Source organism: Diorhabda sublineata, chromosome X, assembly GCF_026230105.1.
Source record: "Diorhabda sublineata isolate icDioSubl1.1 chromosome X, icDioSubl1.1, whole genome shotgun sequence".
Taxonomy (NCBI): domain Eukaryota; kingdom Metazoa; phylum Arthropoda; class Insecta; order Coleoptera; family Chrysomelidae; genus Diorhabda; species Diorhabda sublineata.
Window position 1 is genome coordinate 5,015,686 of NC_079485.1, and position 15,459 is coordinate 5,031,144.

Sequence of the window (15,459 nt, forward strand, 5' to 3'; positions counted from 1 at the left end):
GGCCGGATTAAGATTTATAAGGCCCGGGGCTAAAATAATGACGGGGCCCCCTTAAAGAATTCGAAAACCCGGAAATGTGGTATCAACACAAAAATACAGAATGATTTCCAAATGATGGGGCCCTCTTGGACCTGGGGCCCAGGGCTATAGCCCCCCCAAGCCCCTAGCTTAATCCAGCCCTGATTGACTGTTTTTAGGAAAATTGCATTTTTAGTTTATGATTTAAAAATATTCACCTTTTTAACAAGTAAACACTAAATGTGACGTTTAAAATACTTCTAGTTTTTGTGACAAAATCAAACCAGTTATTTTATACCTTTAGAAACCGTAATAAAATAAATAGGGTATCTACAAAACTGAAAATAAACAAATTAAACAAAAATAACTAACAACAAAGAAAGAAAGAATTAAAAACTATAGATAACTATTTTATTAAATGTTCAAAATGACCACCATTTACTTCTATACAATAATGTATGCGATCTTCAAAAGCTCTAGTAGCACGATGTAACATGTTGACATCAGCAGTTCGGAAAACCTCCTTAATTCTATTCTTCATGTCTTCCTTAGTAGTCGCGGGTGTTTTGTACACTTGTTCTTTGACGTAACACCACCAAAAAAAAACCATTTTTGTAAGGTCCGGTGAACGAGGTGGCCATTTATGGGGTCCTCCTCTACCTATCCATCGTCCGGGAAATTCATTATTTAAATGTATATTGATAAGTTGTGTATAGTGTATCATGATCAGGTAATTGCTGAAGTAGTTGAGGTAATACGTTTTGTAAGAAATTTAAATAAACTTGCCCATTAACAGTTCCGTCAAAGAAATATGGGCCTATGACATGATTCCCAATTATTACCACCACATACATTTAATGACCAGATTATTTGACCGTCTGTCCATATACAATGCGGTTGATAATGGAAATAGTGTCTATTAACAAACCCATTTTTATAAAATGTTGTTTCATCGGCAAATAACACTAAATTGAAAAAATCTCTGTTTTGCTGAATTTGTTCTTGTTGAGCCCACTCACAGAAGGGCTCAATCATCGAATAGTTCCTGCATTCGCTGTATACGCTGTGTAAAGAAGCATTTTGTTCTTAGATAGAATTTTTTGAACGACAGTACGACTTTGTTTTGATATTTCCCGTGTCGAGATATGACCATCTTTTAATATTACGGTCATTTCGTTGTCCAGTGACATTGCATTATTCAACCTTTCGCTTTTTTCGTAAGCTACCCTACCAGTTCTGGTAAATCGTTGAAGCAAATTTTCCAATGTCTCTTTTCTTGGCTGTCTTCTATCTGGAAATTTCTGTTGATAAATCCTCTGTGAGAATAAACAGTTCTTATCACTGGCACTCAGTACAAAAATCATATCTGTCAATTCTTGTATCAAAAAATTCTTGATCTTAATTGCTTCTTCGTTCTTTGTAATACGTCTAGATAATAACTAATCACTATGACCTAAACTGTGAAAATGTCAACTCTATTTATTTTATTACGGTTTTTAAAGGTATAAAATTACTTGTTGGATTTTGTCACAAAAACTAGAAGTAATTTAATTGTCACATTCAGTGTTTACTTGTTAAAAAGGTGAATATTTTTAAATCATAAACTAAAAATGCAATTTTCCTAAAAACAGTCAATTTTAGAGTGTACATTATCAGACATAATTTTAAGGGATAAAATAGTTTTATAAGATGGAGAAATAATATACTGGGTGTTCCTTTTAAAAAAATTTAGTTTTTGCTAATTGAAATCTCCTGAATTAATGCTAATCTAATAAACACCCCGAACCCCAAACAAGTTTAGTTACTTCTCACTAATAACGTTTACTAGGCACCATTTATAGTGCACCAATTTTCGTCAAATCTTTGGGAAAAGAAAAGGCAGGGCTAGATGGTAAACAAATATATATGGTGTCCTATTTAAAAAAACTTTACTTCATGTTGTCACGCTTGGGCTGAACACCCTGTATACCTCAAAATATTTTAGAAATCTGTATCTGTGCAAATAGAACAACTTTTATTTAATTTTTTTTTTGTATATTCTATCTCAAGTAAGTTATTGCACTTTTACACACTAATGGGCCAACCCGTATAGCTGATCCAGAAGAACAATGACATAACTGTAAGCATTTTTCAAATGAAAAAGTCTATAAATAACATAACATAACAGATGGAAACATTGATGTAACTGTAGTTCCACTCAGAACCGCCATAGAGTACCTAGGTCATAGTCGTAATATTGGCATTCAATGAAACAGCTTTTTTTATTTAAATGTGTTAGTGAAATGGAACGCAAGCAAATTCGTTTCTTTTCAAGTGCGCGTGTGCCGCGTCTGACGTACTGGAACTGTCAGGTTGTAGTCACGCTTTGCAAATTAAACAAAACCTTTGTGATAATAAAAAGTACGTTTAATTCCATACCACAACTACGCAATATTCTTTAAAAAAAAGTTTAGTAGTTCACCTTTTCTTTCTTTTTATCAATTCAGTGGCTTAAATGTCATTAAATCTTTGAAAGATGTTGAAAACCTCAACCTAAAGATGTCAGCACTTATCAATATAAGTTGGGAAATGTGTTTACCCATGCACAATCACAAATCCATGAGCTCACATGGAAATGAAAACTGAAAAATGGGCAAGAATAATGTTATTATGGTTTCAGAATTATACAGGATTCGGAGAAAATTAAGAGGTTGACACACTTGTCCGGAAAGGAGTACGACCACCTTTCATTAGTCCAGAGCCTTTCTATGGTATAGTGAAATGCTATATAAAAAAGAGTTAAGGAAGGAGAAGGAAACTGATAGATATCTTCCAGGCCTAAATCAGTCTAAGAAGTTTCGTTGATACCACTGGATCAAAAATTATTTGGAAAAAGAAGCTATACCCTCCCAATAGCTTCCTTCTAGGCCATTACAGTTTCAGGAACTATATGAAACTGACTAGTGTAGATTCTGTGAAAAAGAGGATATAATTCCAGTTCACCTAGTTCTATAATACCTTCTAGAAAGCGTATTAAATGAAGGCTTTGGATAAAAAATATGTAGAAACTAGAAAATCTAAAATCCTTGAAGCGAACTGAAAAATAGGTGTCAAAAACAGCTGTAATAAACCTAAGGGTGGCAGTGCAATATCATCCATAATATAGACATCTAGTTGTTTTTTGGCTTAACACGTCGTTAATTTTTAATTCTCTTCTTCCCAATAGCCACTAATTTTTTTATTAAGATATTTTTAAATTATTTGGAAACATATATTTTCAATTTTATTTGATTTATCTTGCCTGCTTTCTCAATGTCCTTTTTTCTGATAAAATACTAGTGAATATTTGAAAATGTTTACTTCAACTGAAAATATGTTTTTGCGTTTCAACGATCAACCGAAATTTCAGCTACTTTGTGAAATAACATTTCATGATTGATTCTAGAGCAGGTGAGAAATTTAATGACAAAAATCTGTTGAAAAACAATTTTATTAATAACAATACAGTAACAACATTGCGTATCAAAACTCAAAATAAAAAAATATCACACATCTAAATACGAAATTCAATTATAAATCAAAACAGTACATTTACGAAAAAAGTCTAAAGTTACACTCACAATCACACTGTCCAGTTCTTTGGGTCAGATATGAATAAGCAACCTATGAAAGACCTGAAGGATTAGATAGTGTTAGAAAATTTAGATGAAAATGTTATTCAACAGTTCATCTTTGAGAATGTATCACATTGTAATTTGAAACAATAATATATCGGCTTGTGCTATATTGTAACTGTGTGGATGATCCTTTTTCTGATTATTCATTATATTTGGGACAAAGAGAACAATTTTCATTTTATTTCAACCCCAAGCTGTAAAATAGATCATGCTGGGGAAAATTTAGTTTTAATAGATTTTTATGATTTAATAGCTAAAACAATTAGATGGAGGGTCATTCCATATGAAAGCAACACATTAATATAAAAAAAATTATTTGAACCTCTCAGAATTTGATGAAATTTGGTTTGAGGATTGTCCTCATAGAGATTCAGAAAGAAGCATTCTTTTCAAATATCTTAAACAGGTTCAGAATGACGAGTTTGTAAAGTTTCCCAAAATATAACTGACATATTTTGTACTTTTCTCCTAATTGGGCTAGAAAGATGGAAGTAGTCATTATACTCCTTTGTATATGCTCTTTATTTTGATATGCAGCACAATATACTTTGTTATAAATAAATTCAAATTCAAAATTTTTGAAAGTTTTGAAAAAATTCCTGTAAATAGTTCATATTTCTGGTAAGTAATTCTGAAAATATCTTAGTGGGGAGCTGATGGGTTCATAGTTAAATAATAATATTTAAAAAGGAAGTTTTATGAAACTATTAGTCTACCAACTACATATTTCTTTACTATTTTACATCAATCATGTAATTAGGAGATTCAAAACTTGATGATTTGTGAAGCTTTTACAACTTCTTCAGATGTTATTACATAATTTCTTCCAGTAGGATTGATGGAATCAACTTTACAAAGTACACCTGCCCGTGGTATTCACAATATGTTCGATTTTCTTAGATATAAAAATGATGACGAAGGACCAGCAGGATGCAGAAAAGTCACTTTCAGTTCATCTCCGCCCTGGAGCCGGTCCTGCTTGAATATAGTGGAATTCTGAAATTCGGCGAACATTTTAAAAATTCTTAGATGAAGAGGTTATTGGAATACTTGTTCAAGAATCCAACACTGAATGATAACTTGAAGCCTAATTCTGAAGATAAATTGTGGAAGCTACAGCCGCTAATGGATTTGCTAAGATCTAAGTTTATCAATAATTGGTTTCCCGAACAAGAACTGGATTATGATGAGTCTATGATTAGATATTATGGAAAATATTCATGTAAACAGTTAATGAGAGGCAAACCAAAAGTTTTGGGTACAAGATGTGGTGCTTGAATTCTGCATCAGGTTACTTGATAAATTTTAATATGTACCAGGGAAAGAATCCAAAAGCAAATACGATCTATATTGTTTGTGCTGCTCCATTGATGTGCATGATAGATGAGTTCCACATCACATGAAGAAGCTTCCCTTTAAATTCTACATGGACAACCAGAATTCCTAAAAGCTGCACACTGCCACATAAGAGTCAGATTGCTGAAATCAATAAAAAGGGTGATATATTTTCCAAGATTAATAAGGAGGATGGAATTATTGTGGTAAAATGGATGAACAATAACGTTGTTACCGTGGCGTCCACATATCATGGAACAAAATCAACTGTTCAGGTGAAACGTTATTCTCAGGCTGAGTAGAAATTGTTCAAGTACCACAACCTAGACTGATTCCTGAATACAATCGATGCATGGGCGGAACTGATCTGATGGATCAGCATATATCCAGGTACAGAATTTCGATACGATGAAAGAAGTGGTGATGAGCAATTTTTTCCTAGCTCCTTGATTTTGCTCTAGTAAACGCTAAGTGCATTTTAAAACAGTGCAAACATTCACTCAATTGGAGTTTCGACGAGAAGTTTCACACAACTCGGTTTTGCACCCAAAGGAACCGGAAGGCGGGCAGCTGCCAAATCCAGTTTAACAGTTTCGGACAATCTGAGATACGATCGACTTGAATACTTACCAATATCCCTAATAATAGAAGACGCTGTTGTACTGGAGAAGTATGCTGTACGAATAAACGTACGTTTTGTATTAAATGTGATGTTAGATTATGTTTACAGTGCAATTTAATTTTTCATCAAAAATAGACATTTTTTATACCATAAGCGGCTAGCGTTACTTATATGTAACAGTACTTTTTGAGAAGTCCTATTTTTTTGAGAAAAAATGTAAAAATAATGAAAATAAACATTTTTTTATATAATCATACTATATTAATTTATTTTGCAAACAAAAAATTATTCTCGCCGTTGAATGGTTAGTGCATGATGACAGCTGCTCTATTTATAAAATCCATTTGACATTTTAATGGATTATACATAATTTTACATACTTAATTAACTTCAAGTTCTTGTAGATTGTGCATACACACACATAATATGTACAACTCAGGTCTGCTAGTATGCAATGTTTTAGTCCAAGCTCGCCAAATTTTAAAAGCCTATTATAATATCTGAGAATCTTTCCTTAAACAATAAGTGAACTTCCTGCAGATTACATAATATCAGTCATTTTGACATTTTTCTTTTAATTCTAACTTAAACACCTACATTATTTACTAATATCCTTCTCATACCAAGTGCAGATGCAGACTAAACAACAGCTGTGCTCCCTGGTTTGATTCCGGATCAGTTTAAGAGTTTACTGAGTAAAGTGACAGAGCCCTCCTATATATCTAGCTCAATTAGGAGAAAAACTATGGTAATTTCAAAATATGTCGGGGATTTTGGAAAACTTTATATAGTCGTAATTTTTAAACCATTTGAGACATTTAGAAAAAAAGTTGGCATTTTTCTTATTCTCTATGAGGGCAATCTTCATATCAAATTTCGTAAAATTCTGGGCGAGTCAGGTTTATACCCCGTGTTAATTTGATATAGAATTAATCTGTTTTTCTGTAAAAACATGTAAATAAATACAAAACATTCAATTTACAAAACGTTTTCCGAACAAACAAAAATCTTAAAAATAGAAACAAAAACCTCCTCTTTTCATCGAATCATGAGCTGCAATCGATGTGCTAAAAAACATTAAATAGAAAACTTAGAAAAGAAAACTAATTAGAATTAAATGAATCAAACACAAATCATCATAGACCATAGACTTTACGAGTTTTTAAAGACATTATCTGTCGCAAATAATCCATTTAGTTCAAAAAAATATCGTGAAAAATTTCTCACTTGACGTAACGTGGACTTCTAAGTTATATTTGGTTTTTTTGGCTTTTCTCAGATTAATTAGGTCAAAACGGACATTTCTATATTATTTAGTATGATAGAAAATTGGATTTATTAGTATTAGTTGGGTAAAAATTGTCTGTTCTTAGTTTTGACATCGCCAAAACAAATTTTAGTTTGGTGGAAAATTAGATTCTCTCATGTAAATCAGGTTTTTTTTTAATTAGATGAGTAAAAAATTAATTCTTCAAGTCTAATTTGGTCAAAACTAATTTTTATAATTTCAGTGTCAGGAAAAATTGGTTTTTCTTAGTTTCATTTGGTCAAAACAGAATTTTTTAACTCAATTTGGATCAAAAATTTGCTTTTCTTATTTTAACTACGTACAAACAGAATTTTAAATTTGACGGAAATTTTTTTTCTTAATTTATTTCCGTCAACATGTCTAATATTAGTTTAATTTAGTCAAATTCAACTTTTCTAAGTTCCGTAAAAACTGAGCTTTTCATAGTATACTTCTGTCAAAAATTTATTTTTTGAGTTTTAATTTGGTTTTAACAATACTTTGGTAAAAAATTGGCTTGTTTTAGTTAATTTGCTCGAAATATACTTTCTCAAATTACAATTGGCAAAAATTAGCTTTTCTTAATATTTTTTGTCAAATATTAGATTCAATAGTTTAATTTAGTTTGATATAATATAAATATAGTGATATTACCTGGTCTCCTAACATATTTTTTTTTAATTATTCAACAAACTATTCTTCACATTGATTTCCAGTTTTAGGATATAACATCTAGAATTGTAAAGCCTCAGAATTAAGTGGACCTGTTGTTAAAGAAAGACAATATGGTCATGAATCATAAAAATTATAGGAAAAATGTAAATAGGATGAATATTTAATTTTTTTTGTTGCTAAACTTGATTTCAGGTTTCTTCCGATTAAAAATATTTTGATAAAGACCGAAACAGGTCAAAACGTCAATTTTTTACATGTTTTAAAATCTAATTTTTCATCTGGAGACCTAAAATCAAGACAATTTAGTAACAAAAACATATAAAAAGATCTAAGATATAAGAAATTAAACAAATTTAGATGATATTGTATTATATGTGCTCACCTTTAACTTCAACTGATTTCAGACAGTTGAAACATTCCCAATTCTCATTGCGTACATTTTTCTCTGGAATCGTTGATTCATAACAGTTAGGGTGGTAGGCATCACCACATCGTGAGCACATGATTAATTGGCCCTAGATTAGAAACAAATTATAATAGGTAAGTCTGCCACTTCAATCTAGTTTCATTCATAGTTATGTTTTTCTTAAAGAATTTATTGAAACTAAAACTCAAATTTAAAATATACTTTTAGAATAAATTTTCTTATCTGAAATCATAGAGATGTATTTACCAAAAATAAATTTCGAAATAATTAATAAAAAAATTTAAATGCTTACTGCCTTTGACGTTTGAATACAAATCTCACATGTTTTGCAGTCAGGGCAAAGCCATGTTTTATCTGGATAAGTCCTCACCATAAAATCATCGATGCAACAACTGATGTGAACTAAAAATAATTTAAATTTAAAGAAAAAAGGAATAACGAGAAAAAATACAAGATAGTTGAGAATTTTTTAACACTAAATAATGAAGGAAGTACAAATTAAGATAAATAAATTCCCGTTACCACCTACCCCATCTCATATTAATACAATGTAATTAACTAACAGTAGATTATTTACTTAAATCAGGGAGGAAATTTGTAAATTTGATGTGAAAAATTAGTTTTATCAAGTTTTATAATAATTTTTATTATTAACTGTTGAATATTTATCAACGACATTGCTTATATAGACATCAGCAGAAAAATATGTTTCTTTGTGGACGATACTAGTTTCTATTGGAGCAACCCTGATGTCACGGCATATCTAGTGAAGTAATCACACTTGGTGGTGGTGCGACTCTAATCTTTTGTATGTCAACGTTTCTAAAACTAAAGGTTGTTATATAAAAATACGTTCTGCCTGTGTAGCGGCAACATCAGTTTCCAAGGAATTAAACTCATCAACCTCTATAACAGTTTATTAAGCTCTTTTTTAGTTGCATCTTCTTCGGTACGTGTTGTGCTACTCGATTTGAGCGAATCCTCAAAGTACAAAAGAGAATAGTACTTCTACTAGAAAGTACTTCTTTAAAAGATTAAAAATTCTGATTCTCCCTTCCTTAGTCATATTTGAATCCGTTCTATATACTTAGGAACACAGAGCATGACCACATTACGTTCAGAATTAGTTGAGGGCTTAATACTATATAATGCGAAAAATGGAGAATCATTTGTCAATTGAAATCGAATCTATATCATCTTTTCCCGCACTCCGCATAGATTTAAAGGTATATTTAGTGGAAAGCGCCTTCTATGCTGTAAATAACTCTATTATATAATATTAGTGTTATTCTAACACTAATATTTAATTCTAAACATTCTACACACTGATTCCATATTAATATTGATTTTTAATACAAATTATTATATATTTTATGTATATACGTATATTTTACTTTATTATCTGATTTATTCACATCATTGAAGTTTTGTTTTGACAATGTGTAAATGTAATGTATATTAGATATAGAAATTTTGACAAAGTACATTTTGAAAAGTAATATCGTTATTTTTGTATTTTTCCTGTGTATACTTTATATTTAGATTTTATTTTATATGTGTATTTATTTAGTTATTTGTGCGTTAGCCTTGTACAAACTTTTGTCTACAAATTATTAACAATTTTTTGACAACAAAGCATTATCCTTCTCTTCTATTGATAAAACAATATCAATAACGTTGACGTAAACCAAATTATTTCAATAGTATATTTTTGCGTAGAAAATTCAAAGAAAACATTTTTTGAAATTATATCTTCGAATAATAGAAAATTCAAGAAAAATAATGTATCTTGTTTTCTTATGGAATGCGGTAGATGGTTACATGAAATTACTTATCCTAGGTTCAAAACAAAACTTATACTCTGCAGATAATTACTAAATGTTTCTATATCTAAATCTTTGATGGTGTAGTCTTCATTAATTATATAGTTCTGCAAACAAATAACAGAAAAATAATTCTTGGTATGCATTTTGATCAACATTATTAGAATATTCAAAAGTATTAACCTTTATTTCCGCATTCCCTACATGGAATCAATTTATCATTGGGCCTTTTATTATTTTCATGACAAATATAACAAATACCATGTTGGCTGGTGTCACCAGTACGGCTTTTTTTAGTAACACTGCCTTCAAGGGAGATATGTCTTTTTTGATAATCATTACTTGATGAAGCACTTGATGAAGCTTTTCTTTTCTTAGAAACATCAATAGATTTATTTCGACTTTTGGTAGGACTACTTGCAACGTGTAGAACACGTTTCTTCTTAGGAATTTCATTATCTGATGGATCGTAAATCTTTTTAGGTACCTATAAATCAAATGCAAATTAATGGAGGTATGTCAAAAAGTGAATAAATCGATAAAATAATATAAAATAACTTTATACTTTAACATTGTTTGATACAATTTTTATTGAGTGAAAAAATGCGTAAAATGATACAAAGTCAGTACACTAACCTTTTGTCGGCGGGATGTTCTAGTATTAACATTTTGATCTCTTGCAGATCTCAGATCGTTTCCATTTCTGTATTGTTTCATCACTCTTGCTTCTATATCCTTTGACTTCTCTAGAACAATTACCACATCTCGTTTACGAAATTTCTCTTTTTCTTTTACCATTTCTTCTCTATTCAATCGCCCGTACACATATTTCTCATTTACTCTTTTTTCTTTATTGTTTTCCTCTTCCATAATATTTAAAATATCCCCTTGATAAGTATTTTCTTCATCTCTCAAAGTTTCCCTCAGGGATGGATTAATAAGATAATTGCCATGTTCTGTTTTGATCACTTTACCATTATGGACTTCTTTTTCCAATAAAATACCAAGGTATTTTTCAGAATACCCTATACCATCCGTTGCAAGTAGTCTTTTTATTATTTCACTTTCTGGTACTCCGACTTCCATATATTCGGGTAATTCTAAAGTTAATTCTTTAAATACATTTATTATAAAATCAAAGAAAGAAAAATTTCTTTCGTTGGATGGCCCAAATAGAAAATTCTCATATACTATTTCTTCTTCATTGTATTCCTCATTTATGAAATTCTCAATATCCTCTTCACACGATTCCTCTTTGTTCCTCACAGTTTCTTCTTCATTTGATGGCGCGCAGAGAGAGTTCTTATATACTATTTCTTCTTTCTTCATTTTTTCCTTGTCCTTAACATTCACAACAACCTCTTTAACAGTTTCTTTATGGTTCTCATTTAATATTTCTCTTATATTGTTGCCCTCCACAATAGCATTTACAATATCTTCTTCACAAGATTTCCTTTTGTCTTTTACAGTTTCTTCTTCATCGAATGAGGCTGACAGATAGCTCTCATTCACCATTTCTTCTGGATTTTTTGCCTTCTTCATAACATCTACAATATCCAGTTCGCCAGATTTTTCTCTGTCTCTCACAGTTTTTTCTTCATTCGATAACGCAGAGAGATAGTTCTTGTTCACTATTTCTTCTGTATTTTTTTTCTCCTCTTCAACGTTTACAATATCTTGTTCACAAGATTCATCTCTGTCTATTACAGTTTCTTCTGCATTGGATGGCCCAAAGGAAAAGTTTTCATTTACTAATTCTTTTATACTGTGTTCCTCCTCTATAACATTTCCAATATCACCTTCACAGGTTTTTTCTTGGCCTCTAACAGTTTCTTCATTGGATGAACCAACTAGAGAGTTCTCATTTACGCTTTCTTCTTCTATAATATTTTCAATCTTCTCCTCACAAGATTTTTCTTCAGTTGTTATACTGGATGGCGCTAAGAAATAATTTTCATTTACTATTTTTTCACAAGAATCTTCTGGTGTTTTTCCTATATTGTTATCCCCCTTTATGAAATTTACAATATCCTTTTCACAAGATGTTTCATTGACAATTACAATTGATGGCTCAATAAGATCATTCTTATACACTATTTCTTCTTTATCCTTTTTCTCTGCTATAACATTCACTACATCCTCTTGAAAATATGTCTCTTTGTTTATTTGAGTTTCATTGGACTGCGCAAAGATATAGTTCTTATATAAAATTTGATCTGCAATAGAAGCATCATCTATGAAAATTAAAATATTCTCTTCACAAGATTCATCTCTGTTTATTACTGTTTCTTCTGCATTAGATTGAACAAAGAAGTAGTTCTCATTCACTAATTCTTCTATATTTTTTTTCTTTTCTATATTATTTACAATATCCTTTTCACAAAATTTCTCATCAAATCTTACAATTTCTACATTGTGTGGCCCAATGTGAGACTTTTCATTTACTACTTCCTCTGTATTGGTTTTTTCTTGTATGAAATCCACAATATCCGGTTCACAAGATTCATCTTTGTTTATTTCAGTTCCTTCTGCATTAGATTGAGTAAAGAAATAGTTCTCATTCACTAATTCTTCTATAGTTTTTTTCTTTTCTATAATATTTACAATATCCTTTTCACAAAATTTCTCATCAAATCTTACAGTTTCTACATTGTGTGGCCCAATGTGAGACTTTTCATTTACTACTTGCTCTGTATTGGTTTTATCTTTTATGAAATCCACAATATCCAATTCACAAGATTCCTCTCTGGCTATTTCAGCTCCTTCTGCATTAGGTTGAGCAAAGAAATAGTTCTCATTCACTAATTTTTCTATATTTTTTTCCTTTCCTGCAAATTTCACAACACCATCTTCAAACGATTTCTCATTATCTCTTGCAGTTTCTACATTAGATGGCCCAAAGACAAGGTTTGTATTTACTACTTCTTCTGTATTGTTTTTTTTGTGTAATACATCCACAATGTCAAATTCGCAAGATTCATCTCTGTTTATTACAGTTTCTTCTGCATCTGATGGCTCAAAGAAATTGTTCTCATTCACTATTTCTTTTGTATTATTTTTATTTTCTATCACATTTAGAATATCATCTTCACACGATTTCTCATTTTTTCTCACAATTGCTAAATTACGGGATTTCTCTGTATTTATTACAGTTTCTTCCTCATTGGTTGGCGAAGATATATAGTTCTTAGGAACCTTTTCTTCTGTAATGTAATCATCATCCATGACAATAACAATATTCTCTTCACAAAATTTCTTTTCATTCGTTAAAGTTTCTTGATCGGATGGCACACGAAGATAATTCTCATCTAAGTTTTCTTCTATATTATTTCTTTCTTCTGTCATGTTCACAATAACTTCTTCACATGATTTGTCTTCTTTTATAGTTTCTTTCAAATTAGATGGCCCAAAAGTATAACTCTTATTTTGTTTTTCTTCAGTATTGTTTTTCTCCTCTATCAAATTTACAATATCCTGTTCAGAAATTTTCTCTTTGTTACTTAAAGTTTCTCCTTTATTATGTGGCTCAAAAAGATAACTCTTATTTAGTATTTCTCCTGTATTTTGTTCCTTCTCAATAAAATCCAAAATATCTTCTTCTATTTTTCCTGTATTGTTTTCCTCCTCTATAAAATTTACAATATTTTCTTCGCAAGATATTTTTTTCTCCCTTTCCTCTTTAAGGGAGGGCCCATTAAGATAATTACCATTTTCTGTTTTAGTTATTCTTCCATCGTCACATTCTGTTTCTAATAAAATATCAATACACTTTTTAAAGTACCCTATACAATCCTTGGCAATTAACCTATTTACTATTTCAATACCTGGTACACCGAATCTCAGGTATTCAGAATTTTCCAATGTTAATTCTTGAATAACATTTGCTAGAAAGTCACGGGTTGGAAGATTTGTTTCATTGGTGTTATGAAATGAATTAGGGTTTTCGTTTTCCAATACAATATCGGTATGATGTCGCTTATTTTTTTTCGGATTATGATAACTTATCACTCCTTTGTAGTCAATTTGAAGTATATAATTATTTGCCACACACCATTCTATATCACAAGCTGCCTCTTCATTATTGATAGAGAACTTGTGCCATAAGTAATCCGAAATTTTTTTTACATCTGGACGTTTATGTTGTTCCCGCAAGTGTTTAATTGCTTCTACTATTCTCAGTCTTCTATCATCTGACGACATTGTGATTGCAAATTGCTTCAAACAACAATAAAAAAATATGAATGATTATACACCTAAAACAGAAATAATGTCTCTGTAAACAGTTTCTTCTTTTGTAGTTACTTCATGTTTCTAAATTCATGCGATAAAATTCAGGAGGTGATTGCTCGTATGAAATTAAGATGGGTCTTTCTCATAACCAAATTTCCTCAGCCCACCTTTTTCCAAGATATCACCCTTAAAAGGTGGTGACTAAAATTGAGTTTTTATTTTTTTCTAAAATTTGAGTTATGTTAGAAAATTGAAATTTTGTAATTTTCGTGCACTCGCAAAGGACTAACTACGGGTATTTTTTCAATATTCCTCTTACATAAGGAAATTAGCAACCCTTATTTTATATCATATCAAAACTTTTTTTTCAGGATGAAGTTTTATTATTAAAATTATAACTTGAAATCATTGTTTTATTTAAAAATAAACACCATAATTTATTGTTTTTTTTTTTAATAAATTGAGTGGAAAACAGTAAAGATGTAAAATGTAATACAATTTTTAATAAATGTTGGAAATACACCTCCAACCTTTGGACGAGTACGGCAATCCATGATACGTAGGCTACATTCATGTATTTTGGGTAGAGGTGATTATTTCCAGCATTTATTATGAATCATATTACATTTTACATCTTTACTGTTTTCCACTCAATTTATTAAAAAAATCATAAATAAGGGGTTTACTTTATTATCTGCAGCCATTGGTTTTTGGGAAAAAATTTAAGAATAAATCAATTTTAAATAAAACAAGAATTTTAAGTTATGATTTTATTTCATGAAAATTCATCTTGAAAAAAAGTTTTGATATGAAATAAAGAAAGAGTTGCTAATTTCACCCCCGTATAATGTGACAGGAATATTGGAAAAATATTCGTGATTAGTCCTTTGTGAGTGCACGAAAAATACAGAATTTCAAGTTTCTAGCTCTACAGAAAAAATAAAAACTCAATTTTAGTCACCAACTTTTAAGGGAGATATCTCGGAAAGGGGTGGACTAAGGAAATTTTGTTATAAGAAAGACCCATCTTAACACCATGTCTATTTGAAATTAAACGTAACACAGGACATAATAGTTGAATAAATAAAAAATTGGCAGATTCAAATAGGGAAAGAAAAAAATGATTTCAATGCCAAATGGTATTATCTGAAACACTAGAATTGAGTTCTTTGTAGTGACACCACAAAATCAGTTCGTTATAATATGTATTAATAAACAAACAGAAACACTTTTTGATCTCCACCAAATAGATGCATATAACGTGCATAGAGAATCTATTATTTCGAAAATTAGTAGCTGCCCTCAATTGGTTAATGAAGAGGTGTACAAATCATTCCATTTCAAGATAAATGTTAAAGTAAGTAAGAAAATAATATATAACAAGG

At 30.4% G+C, this 15,459-nt stretch overlaps 2 protein-coding genes across 2 annotated transcripts; both read right to left on the bottom strand.

Annotated features, from left to right (window-relative positions):
* Positions 1-7,573: 7,573 nt before the first annotated feature.
* On the bottom strand, positions 7,574-8,417 carry LOC130451197 (zinc finger protein neuro-d4-like). Its single transcript, XM_056790047.1, has 3 exons — positions 8,314-8,417; positions 7,977-8,109; positions 7,574-7,683 (listed from the first exon to the last, which is right to left on the bottom strand). The coding sequence occupies exons 1-3, from the start codon at positions 8,392-8,394 to the stop codon at positions 7,652-7,654; spliced, it is 246 nt and encodes an 81-aa protein (XP_056646025.1). The 5' UTR covers positions 8,395-8,417; the 3' UTR covers positions 7,574-7,651.
* A 1,605-nt stretch (positions 8,418-10,022) lies between these two features.
* On the bottom strand, positions 10,023-14,044 carry LOC130451815 (uncharacterized). Its single transcript, XM_056791089.1, has 4 exons — positions 12,485-14,044; positions 12,248-12,430; positions 10,481-12,025; positions 10,023-10,331 (listed from the first exon to the last, which is right to left on the bottom strand). Exons 1-4 carry the CDS (start codon positions 14,042-14,044, stop codon positions 10,023-10,025), a joined length of 3,597 nt encoding a protein of 1,198 aa, XP_056647067.1.
* Positions 14,045-15,459: the final 1,415 nt, after the last annotated feature.

What these genes read in the sequence shown, in the direction of transcription:
- LOC130451197 (XM_056790047.1), bottom strand. Translation starts at nt 8,394, where the DNA reads ATGGTGAGGACTTATCCAGATAAAACATGGCTTTGCCCTGACTGCAAA. An exon ending in GTATTCAAACGTCAAAGGCA is followed by an intron (nt 8,110 to 8,313) that starts GTAAGCATTTAA and finishes TTTCTAATCTAG; the next exon opens with GGCCAATTAATCATGTGCTC. An exon ending in GAAATCAGTTGAAGTTAAAG is followed by an intron (nt 7,684 to 7,976) that starts GTGAGCACATAT and finishes CTTTAACAACAG; the next exon opens with GTCCACTTAATTCTGAGGCT.
- LOC130451815 (XM_056791089.1), bottom strand. Translation starts at nt 14,044, where the DNA reads ATGTCGTCAGATGATAGAAGACTGAGAATAGTAGAAGCAATTAAACAC. An exon ending in GGCCACACAATGTAGAAACT is followed by an intron (nt 12,431 to 12,484) that starts GTAAGATTTGAT and finishes ATTATAGAAAAG; the next exon opens with AAAAAAACTATAGAAGAATT. An exon ending in GAACATCCCGCCGACAAAAG is followed by an intron (nt 10,332 to 10,480) that starts GTTAGTGTACTG and finishes TTTGATTTATAG; the next exon opens with GTACCTAAAAAGATTTACGA.